Consider the following 18,832-nt stretch of genomic DNA (forward strand, 5'->3'; position numbering starts at 1 on the left):
CCAGCCTTAATAGAGTTAGTGTGGTACTTGCAGCCATCCCTCTCGGAGGAGGTCCTACACAGAAGAACAGCATGTCAATCTGGTTCATTGTTTGGCAGCTCTATAATTCCAGGACTACCAGAATGGAGTCCAAGTAAACTCCAAAGAAGTATAGAGAAGCATCGCTATAGCTCTTCATTGGTAAGATTACTGTGTAGTTTTGGTTTCCTTACTTAGAAAGAGATATGCATTAAAGTCAGTTCAGAAAGGATTCAGCGTGTGGATTTCTTGGATAACAATGTTTCCTTAATGAAACTTAATTGATTGGTCTCGGTCTACATTTATTGGAGTTTAGGAGAGTGAGAGGTAGTCTCAGCTAGAGACATAAAATTCTGAAGGATTTGACAGGGCAGATGCTGTAAGAATGTTTCCTCTTGTGGGGAAATTTAGGATGAAGGAGAGCAGTTTAAAATTAAGGGAACTCTCAAATACGACAAATGAGGAGGAACTTCTTCTCCCACAGGATCGTTAATTAGATATTCTTTTCCTGAGCGAGCCATTCTGACCTGTGGATAGGGGTTTGGCCGAATTCATTACCCTGAGGACCTCCTGCAGATATGTCCTGCAGCTGAGATTACTGACCTCCAACTACCACAACATCTTCCTTTGGGAATGGTATCCCACCCAGTGGATAGCTTTTTTCCTGATTCCTGCGGGACCAGTATTGCTAAGGGTCCTTGATGCCCCACCCAGTCAAATGCTGCCTTGATGTCAAGAGCAGTCACCTTCACTTCTCCTAATGAATGGCAAGAGAGGCTTGGTGGACCAAACAGTCGACAGCTGGTCTTCTTTCTTATGAAGAGAGATGGCAGAGGTGTTTGATATGCTTTCCTTTATTTCTCAGAGTATTGAGTACAGGAGTTGGGAGGTCATGTTGCGGTTATACAGGACACTGGTTCGGCCATTTTTAGAATATTGTGTGCAATTTTGATCTCCTTCTTATCGGAAGGATGTTGTGAAACTTGAAAGGATTCAGAAAAGATACGCAAGGATGTTTCCAGGGTTGGAGGAGTTGAGCTACAGGGAGAGGCTGAATAGGCTGGGGCTGTTTTCCCTGGCATATCAGAGGCAGAGGGGTGACAATAGACAATAGACAATAGGTGCAGGAGTAGGCCATTCTGCCCTTCGAGTCTGCACTGCCATTCAATATGATCATGGCTGATCATCCTTAATCAGTATCCTGTTCCTGCCTTATCTCCATAACCCTTGATTCCACTATCCTTGAGAGCTCTATCCAACTCTTTCTTAAATGAATCCAGAGACTGGGCCTCCACTACCCTCTGGGGCAGAGCATTCCACACAGCCACCACTGTCTGGGTGAAGAAGTTTCTCCTCATCTCTGTCCTAAATGGTCTACCCCGTATTTTTAAGCTGTGCCCTCTTGTTCGGTGACCTTATAGATGTTTATAAAATCATGAGGGACCTGGAAAGGATAAATAGACAAAGTCTTTTCCCTGGGGTGGGGGAGTCCAGAACTAGAGGGTATAGGTTTAGGGTGAGAGGGGAATGATATAAAAGAGACCTAAGGGGCAACTTTTTCACGCAGAGGGTGGTATGTGTATGGAATGAGCTGCCAGAGGAAGTGGTGGAGGCTGGTACAATTGCAACATTTAAAAGGCATCTGGATAGTTATATAAATAGGAAGGGTTTGGAGGGATATGGGCCGGGTGCTGGCAGGTGGGACTAGATTGGGTTGGGATATCTGGGTGGCATGGATGGGTTGGACCAAAGGGTCTGTTTCCGTGCTATACATCTCTATGACTCTATAAGGTATAGCCAGATTGAGATAGCTTTGGATTGAGGGACAGGTTGTCACTTACTCCTGTATGGTACTGATTTCATGTTTTTTCTAAGTTCCTTTACAGATTGTCACTTGTACTCTGGCCACTTCACAGCTTGGAAGCCCACTACAAAAGTGTCCCCAACAGTGGTTTCCAGTCCAATTCTAGCATTACTCAATATCCCATTCACAGTTAATAACATCTCTTATGAAACTCTTAATTTTTACAATTCCTAGGGGGATTCCATTTTTTTAACATGAACAAATAAGTCTTTTTGGAAGGCAATGGAGACCATGAATCCCATATTTGTTTAGAAAGAGCTCAGATACCTTAACATTTTTACAATTGATTTCTGATTAAGCTTCCTATTTCAAAGTTGCTTAATTCAAGCTATCCGATAATTGATTTTTTAAAGCAGTTTCCACTTTTCTGTGTTAGTTATCTTGCACAATACAAATTATTGGATAATTAATTGTTGGATTGTCGAGCATAAATGATTTCTCGTTTGCTTATCCAGCTCATCAGATAAACTGATGAACCGCCAACTTAAAACTGTGAGGGGTGAATCACGTTTGGGCTTTTAATATTCAATAAGCAGCTGAATTTTATTTTCTGGGGAACACAACTGAAAAGCTGGGAAGTAATGTTAAACGTCCTTTGAAAGTTGGTTAGACCACATGAGGTCCTGTGCCCAATCTCTGTTACATGATGGACATAGAAGCACTGTTCTTACCTCTGTCTGTACCATGGCAGGCCGCTGCGTTCGGAGCATCTTGACAGTCTGGAAGATGTCCACAACCCCTTCGTACCTCATCCTTTCCAGGACAATGCTGAGTGTAATAAAAACTCCAGTCCTCCCGACTCCGGCACTAGTAAAATGAAGGATTTCATGTTACATTGTACAAACCCGGGACTCAATTATTACACACTCCATGAGAAGCTTAGTTCTTGGAGTGGAACACATACCTGCACAGTGTGAGACAAGAATGTGACCAGCTCAGCTGCACTGATAGTTAATAGCATTCCAGTAACACTTCACTTCACAAAAAAACCCTTCTTTCATTAAGCTTTACAGTGTGTTGCTTCTTGGAATACAACATCCATTACTCACCTGCAATGAACTGAGATAGGACCATCTTGGCCAAACTGTTCCTTGGTTTTATGCACTTGCCCTATAAAGTCAATGAAACCCTCTCCGGATTTTGGCACTCCTTGCTCTGGCCAGTCTGTGAACTGGAACTGCCGGACAGTCCGTGACTGGCCATCCTGTGGGAGGGAAAGACCACTTTAAACACTGGATAGTGAACATTCCCTTCCCCCCCCCCCCCCCACCGCCTCCAGTTGTTACAGTATCTTATCAATACTGCCACTCCTTTTAACCATTTATATGAAGACCAAATTGGGATTTGGAGAAAGAATTTTTCCAGGGGACATGGTCCTGATGTTCTGCGAAGTTTGTGTGTTTCGAGTGTTCAAATGGAGCCCAGACATATCTGATAGTCTGTCTGTTAGAAATAAACATTAGGTTGTGTGCTGAGTGAAGGCAGTCTTGACTTAGATCCCCATGAACCTACAGATCAAAATTATAACCAATCAGGCATAGAATTAGAAATGAAGGAACACGTTATTATTTTATCATTTCAAATGAAAGTGTGCACAGCAAGACTTCACCGAGGTGTCAGACTAGATTACATCTCCACTGTGAAGTTTGAGTTCACGGCAGTCTGATTCAGGGGCAGGAATGTTATTGCTAAAGAATGTTATTCCTGAAGAAAGGCTCATGCCCGAAACATTGTTTCTCCTGTTCCTTGGATGCTGCCTGACCTGCTGTGCTTTTCCAGCAACACATTTTCAGCACGTTATTGCTAAACCAAGGATGACACAATCTACTCAAAACTCTCCATTCTGATCTTTCCCTGTACCTCTAAACGCACTGCTTAAATGTCATTATTGAGCTTCACCAGCTACTTGTGCGAAAACATTCCACATTCGAATAAACCTCAATGCACAAAGTCCCTTCTAACCCCTGACAATGAGTTGGTCTGTTCAAGTTTCTTCCTCAATTGTGTAAATAGTGTTGTTTCTTCCTAGCAAACAGATAACTGCGCAGACTAGTCGACCAGTCACTGGAATATTTTTACATCTTGTTACATTTCTAAACATCCAGTAGTCCTTGCAGCACCTGGGGGAGGATGGAGAGATAAATGGAATTTGCTTGATTAAACCTTGTCGTAAAGACTGTCAAGTCTTGTCTGCTAAGCACATCATTTAAACTGATTATTCCTGTGACACGTCCCTTTGAAAACAACGAGCAAATGGAGTTTAATATAGATAAGTGTGAGTTCTTGCATTTTAGAAAGTCAAATCAAGGTAGGAGTTTCATGGTGAATGGTAGGGCCTTAAGGAGTGTAATGGAACAGAGGGACCTTGGAGTTCAGGTGCACAGTTCTCTGAAAATAGAGTCCCAGGTAGACAGGGCAGTGTCTTTGGCACACGGGCCTTCATGAGCCTGGGCATTGAGTATAGAAGTTGGGGAAATTATGTTGCAGCTGTACAGGATGTTGGTGAGGCCACCGTTGTGTTCAGTTTTGGTCACCTTGCTATAGGAAAGATGTTATCAAATTGGAAAGAGTGCAGAAGAAATTTACAAGGGTGTTGCCAGGACTCAACGGTCTGAGTTAAAGAGAGAGGTTGGACAAACTAGAATGTTTTTCTTTAGAGTGCAGGAGGCTGAGGGAGGGACCTTGTAGAGGTGTATAAAATCATGAAAGGCATGGATAGGGTGAATGTACTCAGTCTTTGTCCCAGGGTTGGGCAATTGAGGACGAGAAGGCATCAGTGTAAGGTTAGAGGACAAAGAAGAAAAGGCAACCTGAGGGGCAACAGAGGGTAGTACGCATATGGACTGAGCTGCCAGTGGAAGTAGTTGAGGCAGATACATTAACAACATCTAGAAGGCATTTGAACAAATGCATGAATAGGAAAAGTTTAGAAGGATATGGGCCAAGTGCAGGGAAATGGGGTTAGTGGGGATGGACATTTTGGTCTGCATGGACTAGGTTGGGCTGAAGGACCTGTCTATGAACTTGGTGGCCTCAGAGCAGTGGAAAGTAACTCTGTGTTCTGGTTCATTGGTTTGTGATGGAGTAAAATCCTCTTGGAGGATTGCAATAACTTGGTAGTAACACAACTGGGAGGGAACAGACAGGCGAAAAGCTGGGATCAATGATGGAGTAATTCAAGATTTCAAATTCTATGAGTACTCTTCTGGGCAATCTTTGGCAAAAATCTACCAAAGATATGATCAAAATTGGAAACTTTCTGATCATTAAAATGGAAGTAGGGTTTCTTGACAGGCTCAGAGCATGGCTGAGTATTAACGCCTCATCAGTTATTGCACAGTGCTCCAAATTAATTTTAATGGATACAGGTATTTCCTAATTAACCTGTTGACTATCTTCCTCATGGACTGTTTACGTGTCTGCAAATGGAATGATTTTGACCACGTTATAATTGGAATCAAGTTTCTCTTTGTTCCCTGGCAGTTGCCAATATTAACTTTAGGAATTGTTACAACATGGGATAAACCCATCTGCTCATTTAAACCAGACACACAGAAACGCTCACCTTGTGCCATAATCTGTTAAATTTCAAGTGGCAAAGAACTATCCCAAATATCACTATTTAAAGAAAAAAATTAACAATTTTATTCTTTAAATCCAAAAGAGAACATTAAAAAGCAACTATTTATAACTCCTTTCTCTTAAACCTATTTCTATCTCCCACTCTACAATACTGGTCTGATAAATTCCCTCTTAGATTTACAGCAAAATCAATTTCAAACCCAGTTATCATCTTCAGATGTCGAACTTTCTCTGTAGTTTTCTCTAGGCTGGCTTCAGTATTCTGCTGCACAAAATTCTGATGGACAGGTACCTTTTAGAGAGCTAATCTGCTGGATGTTATGTTGGTGTTTGGCAGCTCTTTGCTGTTCTCCCTCCAACTGTTCAAAATGTCTGATTTTATTCCCCAAAACATTGGATCATTTCACTGGTTTGATGTCATCCAAAACAGAAAAATCCAAATTCGACTGGAGTTTGGTATCTGGGGCATAATTTAAACTGATCGGCCAATTTGAATTTGTTGTGTACCATGGCAACGCAGCTCCAGCTATGGTTGTCAACCAACTGTTACACTTCAAAATCTTTCAGCCCACTCTATGCCAGCCAGAAACTTCAGCTCCCTTAAAGGAACAGTACAGGTTCACAACTTCATAACAGAATTAATCATAATGGATGCTACTGCCCCTAATAGCAGTCCTTCCCAAACTTCCATGTCCACCTAGTTAAAAAAGGTACAATCTGAGTTGTCTATGCCTCAGCAGATAGTCAAGGCTCAAGCCACAATCAACCCACTTTAAGTGATAGGTAATTCTGAATTGAGGAGAAGTGGGCAGTGCTCAATGTTTCATTCATAACATCCTGACTGAAAATATATGTGATCATTTTCACTCCCTGATTAACAGAGATATCAATTTGCTTGTGGTAGTATCATAATTACTATAATTGGTAAAGAAGTTAACTATAAATTTATAGCCATTGAGTGGAAGCGAATGCAGATTAGTTCTATTCTTCTGAATTCCATATAAAATAGGAATTGGAAAGGATTTGGTTGAGTGAAATTCCAGAGGCAGGAAGTTTGGAATTCTATAAAATCGCAATGAAAGAGAAACATTCTGATTCACTAAAATCCAAGATTTGGACATTATTCTGGAGCAGCTTGAGTTTGCACTGATACACTGCAGTCCTGACTCAAGTGTATCACTCGTTTGCGTGAGAAAGGTTGTAAGCTCAAGCCCTCTTCCAGCAATTTAAGCCCATTTCCAAGCAGACACTTCACGTGTATGACTGAGGGAGTGTTGCACTGTTGGAAATGTAAACTTTCAAAAGAAACATTATGGAGCCTTGTCTACTGGCACAGCATTGAAGATCCTATTGCATTATTTGTAGATGAGGTGGGCAATTTTACCCAGTGTCCTGGGCAATATTTATCTCTCAGCCAACACGAACAAAGTATATTATCTAGCCCTATACCTCATTGCTGTTAATCAGTCTTAACGTACGTTGTCCAGTGTGTTTACCACATTTCATTCGTGTTTCATCATTTCAAATGAAGTTTTGAATGTACCTGAGATCATGGAAGATGTTCAATAAGTGCAGGTACTTGCCTTGATTCTATTTTCAGAATTAAGCAAAAATAAATTGCAGACAGAATTGGTGTATAATGAGTTCATCATGTCAGCCATGCTTTGCAGAACATGTTGCCATAGCAACATAGTCCTGGAATGTAAACCACTTCTGCCAATCACATACGGTATTTCAATTCCACAGAGTTGACTCCTGTCTTGTTTAACATTGAAATAGAAATTTGAAATGGAATTGAATACGACTTGAAGGGACCAAAATTCAAAGCTCCAGGGTTAACAGCATCAGGAAACAATTTTTAAAATCCTATAAGAGCCCACGATTCTATGCAACCAACTCTACTGCATCAGCACTGACCTGACACACAATCCTGGGGTGTAGGGAGGGAGGAGATTTTAAAATGACAGACGTTAGCCAATTCCCTGATTCCCATTCCCCAATTTCAGTTGTGCCAGATTTGTCAGGCACTGGGCAAAGAATGTGGCTATTTTTGATGGTATTGGGTCTGTTTCGATAGGAAGTCACAGTCTTTCAGGAGAAAGGTGAAGCACAGGGGGACTGAAAGAAGTACGTTCCTCTTTGAGAAACCTGTCACTGAAAGACTTTGATACATATTTTAAAATGTGTAATTACAGTTTTAATAGTTACATACTGTATTGCAATGCAGATATGTTTTTACCGAAGTAATTAATGATAAGGCTCACTTCTGCAAAGATAAGTTGACCAGTACACCAACCAGCCTTCTGTAATTGTTATGGTGCAACTTTACCCAAAGGGAAAGGAGCTCTTATGCACTATAAACTGAAAAAAATAGGCATCAGATCTCTATTATAATAATCTGAAATTATTTAAATACACAGATTTTTTTTTACATAAAGATGCCTTCTGAAGCTTTCATTTAGAGGAAATGTAATACACTGGCTCCTGAACTGTTTTGATGGACAGGTCACATGATGTAGCTCAGAAATGAAGGCCACCTTGTTGTTTTTAGTTTCAAAGGACTCCATTTTTACATTTTCCAGGGTTTGACAGCTGAGCCCATTATGAATGCTTGGCTGAGTTTCAAAAGCTCCGGAGCCACTTAACTCAACAGGGTGAGGTGTTCACATTTTGTTTGACAGTTTTAAGATCTTATTGGAGGATCAGCTGTCATTGATGTAATAATTGAAAGAGGTACTTGTTTTTCCAATAGATCAACCAATTGAAGGGTTTTAATTTTTTGAAAGTATTTATGAATGATATTTTAGGTTCAGTATGAACTGTGGTTGAGTGACAGCTTTATTTGAATGTTAGAAGTTTAATTTTACTTCCTCTCCATTTCAAAGGTATAGTGTCTCTTATCATCACATTGTGGATACTGGCTGATATGGAGGATGTAGAGATCAAGTACATGAGATGAAAAATGTTCATGGGCAGGGAGGGCCCAATATTCACCATTTAAACTGGGCTGATGTCCAAATAAATGGAGGTGCTGCTCTATCCTGCTGCCTTGCCATCTGCCTGTCTCTGTCACCATCTGCTGCCTCTGGAGACTGTAGGTTAGACTCCACCCCACCCCAACCTGTCTGAGATATACTATGGTGGAGTGGGCACCTCAATGCTCTTTAGGCATCACAATGAAGGTCACATTTTAACACATTAATGGTAAGTGTTTGAAAGTAATTTGTAGGCCAATTCTAACTCTCTCTCTGCTCAAATGTGTTTGATTTTTAAATGAGTAAATATGAACTGTATGAAATAATTTCTAATGCCCTACTTGTACTCTTCTGTTTTTAAATTTATTTTGGAACTGGGCTTTATTAATCAAGTGATCTCATGCAGTGAATTTGTTAGTATTTCTCTTTATAGCTGCTGGGGTAATTTGAAGTATTGATGGCCAATTCTGTTGAGCCCAGTATAACACTTAATGTTCTTAAAAGTAGTTAAGAACCTAATTACTGTCTAATTTATATACCTTAGTTCCTTCTCATTGATGTGCTCACACTCCTATTCTTGTGCTGATGGTGTAGGTCTTAACGAATCTCTGATTCCACTGGGGACTGGGCATCTCCCACCAGCTGGTCAATGTGTGCTGGGAAATTCAGCTATGTCATGCTATCACAATGATATGCATGTCTGTGTTTGCCCTTTGCAACATAATTGGATTGGAATCAAGAGCCAATTTACCCATTTGATTTCTCTTGACCAGCTATATCAAGTCCAATTATAACAATCCTGCTGCTTGGCTGACTGACAGCAGTTAACACAACCAGTCAGAAAGAGAATTTGGATCCTTTGGGGGCTATAACATTCCACACTTAGCAGGGTACCTACCAACTGAACCAGAGAGTTTAAAATTTATGTATCTAGCAGCGATTGTGGATCTATTTTTTGTTTTTATCACTCACTGTCCCATCAAATATAGCACTCTGCACTGCACTGCAGCAATGTAATGTTCAGAAGTACAGACATCATTGGGGCTTGTCAAAGAAGGATTCATTATGTCTCTTTGAAATAACCTGGATTGCTCTAAAGTGCAGTTTTACAGTCATTAGTGCAAAGAAAGATCCCAGGACGATCTGAGTGAAGAATGCTGCCTGAGGCTTTGGTTTGCTCTGTTTTCCAAGTGTTGGTTTGATATTTACCCCACAATCTGACTAGACACTTTGGTCTTGTTTTGGGCTGCAAATCCACATGCCTCGCAAATCTCCATGGCTACCAATTTGAAACAGATTATGATCAAATAGAGAAAAGACTTCAAACACGATGCATGAGATTGGTTTGTCTGTATTTCCAAGAATGAAGAACAGCAGAACAAGTACTGTTGTAAAACCATGATTCAAGGCCAAGCTCTGAAGAGTAAGTGTTGAAAGTTTATCTTAGATTTTCTGATGGTGGTAACCTGTTTACAACGAATGCTATGAGTGTTGGAACGTCACTGATTGAATGATGTGTATAGGTGTTGAAACAACACAATGTTGAAATCCCAGCTCTTCATGAACAGTCCTGTGAAATTCCTTTAAATCTGGATCCCCAGGTTAATACCTTGTAAAATCCAACCTAAACCCTGGCCTTTGGTAAAAGCTCTTCTGTATCCAGGTCCTTGGGTTAAAACCTCTGCAATAATCTTCTAAATTTGAGCTGATGGACTAAAGGTCTCTGAACAATCCTGCTAAATCCAATCCCTCGGAAATCTGCGGCTTTACATATAAAATAAATCTTTGTTCATCATGGTGAATAATTCCATGATATAATTAGCTGCTAATTTTTGCTCACAGTAAAATGACTGAACTAGGTTAAACCGGAACATTTCACAGGCTCAACTTTAGTGATTAAGTCAGTACTTCCCAACTGCTTCCCCTGTGTGACCTCATTCAATGCCTCTGAATTTGTGTGACCCCACAGACAAAAGGGGGTGCTAGGAGAGGTCCTAGATGATGAGTGGGAGATGTTTAGATTGCTCAGAGGCAGGAGGGTTCAGTTGATGAGGGGTTGGGTGAGGGGGGAGGAGGTGGGGAAGTCTTTAGATCTTGACTGGACGGGTGAAGGAACAGGAGTCTAGCACTGGGGGAATTGATTAAAAGGCAGGATTTTTCCAACAAAAAAGTCAACAGCTACCTTTTCGGGGGCAGCAGTAATCTGGTCTCAGAGAGTAGTCATAGAGTCATACAGCATGGAAACAGACCCTTTAGTTCAACCCGTCCATGCTGAACGTAATCCCAAAACTAGTCCCACCTGCCTGTTCCTGGTCCATATCCCTCCAAACCGTTCCTATCCATGTACTTATCTAAGTGTCTTTTAAACATTGTAACTGTACCTGCGTCCACCACTTCCTCAGGAAGTTCACTCGCTGTATACAAAATTTTCCCCACGTGTCTTTTTTCAATCTCTCTCCTCTCACCTTAAAAATATGCCCCTAAGCTTGAAATCCCCCATCCTAGGGAAAAGACACCTCCTATTAACCCTTTCATGATTTTATAAACCTCTATAAGGTCACCTCTCAATCTCCTTTGCTCGAGTGAAAAAAGTCCCAGCTTATCCAGCCTTTCTTTTATACCTCAAACCTTCCACACCTGGCAACAACCAGTCTCTTCTGAACCCTCTCCAGCTTAATAATATCCTTCCTACAACAGGGCGTCCAGAACTGGACACAATATTTCAGAAGAGGCCTCACCAATAAACAGTACAACCTCAACATGACTTACCACCTGCCCATTCCTTTGAGCATAGGAATGAAGGCAAGTGCCCATTTGGCCACCCCTACCAACAACCACCAGAAATCAATGCAATGTTTTTAAAAGAGCCTTGAAGTTTTTGGCATTCAGTCTGAGCTTCATTGCAATTAGAGTTTCTTGGGAGCTCACAGCCTCAAAATCTTTCCTTACCTGCCTCACAGAGCCCTGTATTCAATGTTGTCAATTCTCTCTGTTTCATGTGCAATGTATTGATTCTGTGTTATTGTTTGAGACTACTCACATTGATAGACAATGAATTCTATTTATTCTGTTTATATATTCCTTTATTACATTGTGGACCTCGGGTTCAAATCACTCTTCCTCTTGCAGCGCAGTGGTTTTACATTTTGGGCGATCATGCACCAGCAATAACCTCCAAACAGCAATGGAATGAACTTTGCAAAGTGGTAAAAAGATCAATGAATCATTAATAAGAGTGCATCATTTTGCATGTGCTACTGTTTTAAATGAGAAGCCCAGAAATGGAAGGTGTAATCTTTACTATTTCAGGAATAACTTCTCCTTGAAGATCAACTTTGCCCGGTTTTATTATTTATTCCTGCTCTGTTAGATTTTGTTTGGGTTTTGACAGGCATGTTTGTGCTGATAAATCTACCTGTTAAGGGTCTGGGAATCATTGAGAAAATAGACCGGCTGGCACAGAATAATAGTACTGACATATTGACATGATACACAACATCTTTTTCTACAGATTTATACAATTGATGGGAATGTCAACAGTGAAACTGTGCCTTTCAAGAGATATGCTCCAATTATTGACAGAAGGGAGTGAGCAGAGCAAGGGAGCTTCTGAAAAATAACATTTAAGAGAGTTCCAGGGAAGACCTATATAGCAAAGAAAATGAAGGTCACTTGTGGTTCTCCCCCATCAATAGACAGGAGTTATAAAGGACAAGTCATAAAAGTGCCTTTCTTATGTGAGGCTGTTCTAATTCTCTTTGTGTACCAAAGAGAAATAGCTGGTTTTGCTACTCTGGTCAAGAACCATAAAAATGTGGAACCTGTTCTCTCCCTCCGTAATCCTTTCCTCCTATAACTTTGACACATTTGAAACTGAAGCTGTTGATATCCAAATACCTTCTCCTACTCTTCAACAATCTTCTTGAGCAATGCAGTGTGTGCTGCCAATGCCAAGATGTCCGTCTGCACTTGACAGCAAGTGATGTCTCCGAGCCTTCATACCCCTCCCCAGAACGTGAGGTCCCATTGTCCATCCTGCTGGCTGCCCCCGTCCCAGCCCACCTAACCCCTCCCTGCCGCTAAGGGCCACAGCCCTCATTGCTTCACTCACTTCCCAGCTTTCCACTTTGCTCAGGAAGTGGAAAAGCAAGTGAGGCACAAAGAGGATTCCTCTCAGTCAACAGTTTCCAAGCTCATTTCAGGAGCACCAGGATGCTACGTGTAATAAAATATGAAGTCATGTGTTATCGATAGCAGTGACGTCAAAAGGTCTATGTCTCGAAGGCCATTCTCTGCAGTTGCAATGGCAAAAATGGCGGCCGTTCTTAAAATAAAAATTCAACTGGCCTGTTTGTGAGGAGTGCTGAAATTATCTGTCAATTATTTTTTGTGGCACTGGTTCTAACTTAACACTCATTGCTTCATTGCTTCAATTCACTAACATACATCTTTAACAATCTTTTTTGACAAGACAAAGCTTCTTATTTACGAAGTGATCCTAGCTCATCTCCAATATATCTCCACTGCAGACTTTATTCTCTTCACTTTAACTACAGTTACCTCGTTATGTAATACACAATCCAATGACCTGATACTTAAAAGTTAGTTGATGCTAACTTCCCTTTCGGGGCTGGTTAGTGCTGCAAAGTAATGCCCAACTGTGCAGGTTCGATTCCCGTACTGGTTGAGGTCATCAAAAAGGCTCCTCCTTCTCAGGCGAAAGTGAGGACTGCAGATGCCGCAGATTAGAGTCGAGAGTGTGGTGCTGGAAAAGCACAACAGGTCAGGCAGCATCCGAGGAGCAGGAGTATTGACATTTTGGGCAAAAGTCTTTCATCAGGAATGAATGATCTAGGGCTTTTGCCCGAAACGTTGATTCTTCTGCTCCTTGGATGCTGCTCTCTTCCTTCTCAGGCTCAGCCCTTGCATGAGGCATGGTGTCTCTCAGCTTAAACTCACTGCCAGTCATCTCTCTTTCTCTCTAATGAGAAACCAGCCTCCGGGCCTATTACCGATGTTCATTTTGAAGTTTCCATAGTACAGCACAACACAGAATTAGTTCCATTTCAGTCTGACTGGTCACTGCTGAAGTTGATGTGACACGTGAGCCTCCTACACCACCTGAGTACATCACACCCTATCAGCATATTTGTCTAATCCTTTCCCTCTTATATCCTTTCCTCATTTATCTAATTTCCCACTAAATGCAAGAGCTGGATATATATTTGAGAGGGATGAAGTCAGAAGGCTACGGAGATTGGGCTGAAAAATGGTTCTGGCTGGGTGGCTCTTTCAGGAGCCAGTACAGACATAATGAGTTGAATGGCCTCCTTCTATACTGTAAAATTCCATGACTCTAACTGACCTAATTGCATCAAACATTACATGTGGTTCCACATTCAAATCAATCTTGGAGCTTTCCTGAGTTATTTACTCTCTGCATTTCAAACTATTGGAAAATTTAATTGATTTTTAACACAAAGGACAATGTTGAAGAGAGATAACAATGTTTTCAGTGCTCCCACTCTTTCAGATCTTTCTAGGACCCTCATTTCCTCAAGCGTCTTTTGAATTCATCCCGTGTTCTACTGCAATTTAACTCATTAATTCCCAGGATCTCAGAAACTCCTTATCTGATTTAGTCTCTGTTTCCTTTACTCCAAAAGCTTTCAAAACAAGAGCTAAGAGTCACTTAACTATGATTTGTCAACCACCCTCAATACTGCTGTTTTCGATCTTGGTGCTCTGCTGCATGACATTTGACCTTGACTGATAAGCAGGCAAGCACCGTGAGTAGGATCACTGCTCTTTCACCTCTGGCCTTGAACTCAGTCCAGGTGTCATCAGTAGGAGGGGCTGAGCACAGCCCTTTCACCTCAAGGAACAGGCATGTCTAGGTGAGCCAGGTAGATGCCAACATCTTATTAGAGAGGGACTGTACATCAGATCGGAACTGGGGCTTGAGAGCAGGCTCCATTTAATGGATAACAGTTATTTTTAGCCTGGTGACTACTAAGAGACCTTAATCAAAATGCAAACGAGATTCTCAAAACACAGAAACTGTCATTTGGTGTGGTAAAGAGAGATTTCTCTTCCACAATACAGAGTGAATTGCCCTGTCATCTGAGAAGCCTCTCAGATTAGATTCAAATTAAGTACACAGCAGTAAAACACCTGAGGCAAAAACTAAATGTAATCACAGTCAGATCTCAGTCCTGATGGTTATCTCTTAATGATTATTTTTCAATGCAGCATATTACCTATAAATTGGTTACTCTTATTACCTGTTATTTCCCTCAGCAGATCCTACTGTCAACAGCCCCAAATATCTGCATTTCAGAGCTGCAGTATTTTCAAATGAATTGATGCAGTTTGTGAGTATGTGTCAGTTAATATGTATGTGAGTAGTGTGAGGGTGTGTGTGTGTGAATGTTTGTGTGAGTGAGTGTGTTCGCATGTATGTGAATGTGTGAGAGTGGGAGTGTGAGATTGCGATTGTGTGTGTGTCTGTGTGTGTATATATGACTGCATGTGAGAGTATGTGCGTGTTTGAAGAAAGTCAGTATGCTTTATTGAACCTTTCACAACCTCAGGGTTCCAAAGTACTTTACAAAAGAGTTCTGAAGTTTAGTCACTGTATTATAGGAAACATGGCAAGAAACTTGTGTAAAGTCCCCCAAACTAATCAGTCTGTAATCGCTAGTTTTGAAAAATGAGGTGATCTCATTGAAACTTACAAAATTCTTACAGGGTAGGACAGGCTGAATATATATATAGGATGATTTTGCTGGTGGGTGAGCCTAGAACCAGGGGACAGAGTCTCAAGATAAGAGGCAAGCCACTTAAGACGAAGATGAAGAGGTATTTCTTCACTTGGTGTGATAATCTTCAGAATTCTAACAAAGAGCTGCAGAAGCTCAATCACTGAACATGTTCAAGACAAAAATCAATGGATTCCTGGAGATTAATGACTTCAAGGGATATGGAGATAGCGTGGGAAAGTTGTATTTCAGACAGATGATCAGCCATGATTGTATTAAATGGCAGGGTAGGCCCAATGACCCTGAAGGTCTACTTCAGGTGACCCAGCAAGTGTGCCATTTGTGTGTGTGTGTGTATATGTGTGGGTGTGTGTATTCACATGCGCATGCTTGTGTGTGCACCTGTCTGACTGTGTGCATGTGCATGCCTGCCGGTTTCTGTACACCTGTCTGCATGCACGCAACACCTGTGTCTATGTGTGTGTCTATGTGTGTGTCTATGTGTGTGTCTATGTGTGTGTCTATGGTTTGTCTGTAAAACCAGGCCCTTCAGTCCACCAAGTTGAACAACTGCAGGCAATCAGCTTTCTGAATAAAGTCACCAACAAACATGGCTTAAGCACAAAATAAACAACAGAAGAAAGTTGGTTTTAAAATTTTCAATCCTTACAGTAGCAATAGCATGACACTTGTCAAGTTGGGTAGAGAGAGCTCTTTGATTTGCTCAGTCTGGCACAGGTCAAAATGTGGCAAGTTCCATTTCCTAGCATAGTCAGTGAATCCTTATTCCATATGGTGTAAGGACATTTTAAAGCACAGTCTCTGCAAGTGCCGCCACCCTCCCAAACACTCGCACATGCAGTCAGCGATTTGTATCCTTTCAGGTTCTCAGCCTTTTCTCTAACTGTTGCAACGTGAGGATTGATACTTACCCTTGCGTCTGTGACCTTGAATTCACGCAGGATGTATTGTGGCATGTTGTACTCCGCCATTGGGTCCACAACAAAGTACTGATACCTGGCGGATCGCTCAGCTGGCCAGTACTGGTGACATTTCTCCTGTTAAATACACAACAGATCTGTGCTTCAGTGACAGTGTGTGAAGAAACATGGTGCTTTCAACTGCATCTTACTTTCTTTTATAGAAGTTCCCTTTTCAGAGTAAGCCGCTGATACCTGTTGGGCAGCATGTGGCAATGAGAAAGCTTTTAAAAAATATTCACAGAAATGGGAGTGATTGGCAAATATAATATACATCCTTACTTGCCCTTGGGGACTTGTTGGAGAGCTGCATTTCTCAAAGTGCTGGAGTCCATGTGACAGAAGAGCTCTGCAGTGCTGTTGGTTGAGATGATGAAGAGACAGACATATATTTCCAAGTCAGGATGGTGTATATCTTGGAAGGGAACACAGAGGGAGAAGTTTTCTCTTACACTTGCTGCCCCTGTTGTTTTAAGAGGGCATATACCTTGCAGTAAACTTACCAGATTCACTCAGCACCAAGTATTAAAGTCATGCCAGCCTTGCTTAATATGGCAATATTAGTTTGGTAGTGTCACAGGCTGGAACTTAGTCCATACCTTAAAAAGACAGTGCAAGTTAAAGAGGTTTGCTCTTGGTATCAATCTGGCGTATAACAGAAAGGACTTCTTGCAAACCCTGCCTGTTACAAATCACAACGAGACTGAAACTTAGCTTCTGGAGATGCCCACAGATCTGAATGAAGTGTCATGGTGGACATGTTGAAATTGACCTATTGAGCTTGGGGTTCGTTTGGACAGTCTGGATTATGCTTTTAGATTAGATTAGATTACTTACAGTGTGGAAACAGTCCCTTCGGCCCAACAAGTCCACACTGAACAAGTCCACACTGACCTGCCAAAGCGCAACCCACCCAGACCCATTCCCCTACATTTACCCCTTCACCTAACACTATGGGCAATTTAGCACGGCCAATTCACCTAACCTGCACATTTTTGGATTGTGAGAGGAAACCGGAGCACCCGGAGGAAACCCACGCAGACATGGGGAGAATGTGCAACCTCCACGCAGACAGTTGCCTGAGGTGGGAATTGAACCCGGGTCTCTGGTGCTGTGAGGCAATGGTGCTAACCACTGTGCCACCGTGCCGCCCATTATGAAACCCTAGGATGTAGTATCAGTATCTTTGGCAGCTGGAACATTTTCAGATGTTAAATTTGAACATATGACACAGACTCAATTGCAGTCTGTGCTGATTTGAGTGACCTCAGTTAGGGTTGGTGTTACAGTTACACTGCCCTTGGTCTGACAACTTAAAGTCAGCCAAAGCTCCAGGTCCAGTGACTCCTGATGGAGGCTTGTCAAAATCATTTCAGACAGGATCAAGGTTTAGCTGCATTGGGATGACCTAGTGGTATTATTGATGGACTGTTACACCAGAGATCCAGATAATGTTCTGGAGACCTCAGTTTGAATCCAGCCATGACATGGTGGAATTTGAATTAGAAAAATCATATAACTATTACCGTGTTGATTGTTGGAAACACTCACCTGGTTCACTAATGCCCGAGAGAGAGAGACACCGCTGTCCTTACCTAGTCTGGCGTAAATACAACTCCCGGCCCAAAGCAATGGCTAACTCTTAACTGCCCTCCCGTCAATTAGGATGGGCAATAAATATTGGCCTGGTCAGTGATGGTCACATCCCATAAATCAATGAGAAAAACAATTAAATGCCTATAACTAAATAATTTGCATAGTGTTAGTTCCTAAATAAAGGATGGTCACTTGAAACCACAAATTCCCAGCACCATTTAAGGGACAATATCTGATAGATGGAAGAAATTAAATGGATTTTCTTTGAAAGAATTAGCAAAGGGTCCTCTTGTGGCACAGTAGTAGTATCCCTACTTCTGGGCTAAGAGGCCCAGGTTCAAATTCCACCTGCTCCAGAGGGGTGTAACAAGATCTCTGAATAGGTTGATTCGAAAAAAAAAGGTTAAGAAAAAGAATTTGAAAGAACTAACCACTGAACTGATTGTACTTGACATTAGAAAATAACCTGAATACAATTGGTTGTGCGAGCTCCTCTTTGTCTCCTTGATGCTCCATACACAGCTCCTCAAAATTGCAGTTCTTAATAAAGCCTTATTTATTCTGTAAGATAGAGCTTCTGGCTGAGGCTTTTGATGAAAGATCTAAAGCTGGCTGCCGAGCAAATATATAGATGGAAAATAGATACCGAGGTATCTCGATCTAGATGGTAGATAGATATAGTTGGAAGGAGACTGAGACACACAGGTAAGATATATAGATAAGTATGATTGCTCAAGGTGTATGCAGGTAAATGGGGATGTTGTAGTTAAATGGAAGGTTAAAGGAAAAGGGGAGCTAGTTTCTAACAATGAAAGGACACATAATAAGTCATGAACACAGGAATTTAACACCTCCTGGGAAAAGAATGAAACGGTGTGCATTCTAATTATAAAGTATTTCCTTGTTGTGGTTCAGACATTCTGGTAGAGGCTGATTGTTTAAAAACTTCCTCTAGATACAAACAAACCAAAAAAGAAGATGGGGAGGGAACCCAGCCCCAATTCTCACTGATATCTCATTCGACAACTACATTCCTGAGGCTATAAAACTGTTTTT

At 41.4% G+C, this 18,832-nt stretch overlaps 1 protein-coding gene across 1 annotated transcript in view; it reads right to left on the minus strand.

Annotated features, from left to right (window-relative positions):
• LOC140494541 (receptor-type tyrosine-protein phosphatase delta-like) overlaps positions 1-18,832 on the minus strand; it is a 384,530-nt gene that overhangs the window by 5,370 nt on the left and 360,328 nt on the right. The window contains exons 34-36 of the mRNA XM_072593818.1: positions 16,133-16,258; positions 2,932-3,086; positions 2,554-2,689 (exon numbers count right to left, since the gene is read on the minus strand). Coding sequence (XP_072449919.1) covers positions 2,554-2,689; positions 2,932-3,086; positions 16,133-16,258 — 417 coding nt within the window. The remainder of the gene's footprint in view (positions 1-2,553; positions 2,690-2,931; positions 3,087-16,132; positions 16,259-18,832) is intronic.

Source organism: Chiloscyllium punctatum, chromosome 24 (genome assembly GCF_047496795.1).
Source record: "Chiloscyllium punctatum isolate Juve2018m chromosome 24, sChiPun1.3, whole genome shotgun sequence".
Taxonomy (NCBI): domain Eukaryota; kingdom Metazoa; phylum Chordata; class Chondrichthyes; order Orectolobiformes; family Hemiscylliidae; genus Chiloscyllium; species Chiloscyllium punctatum.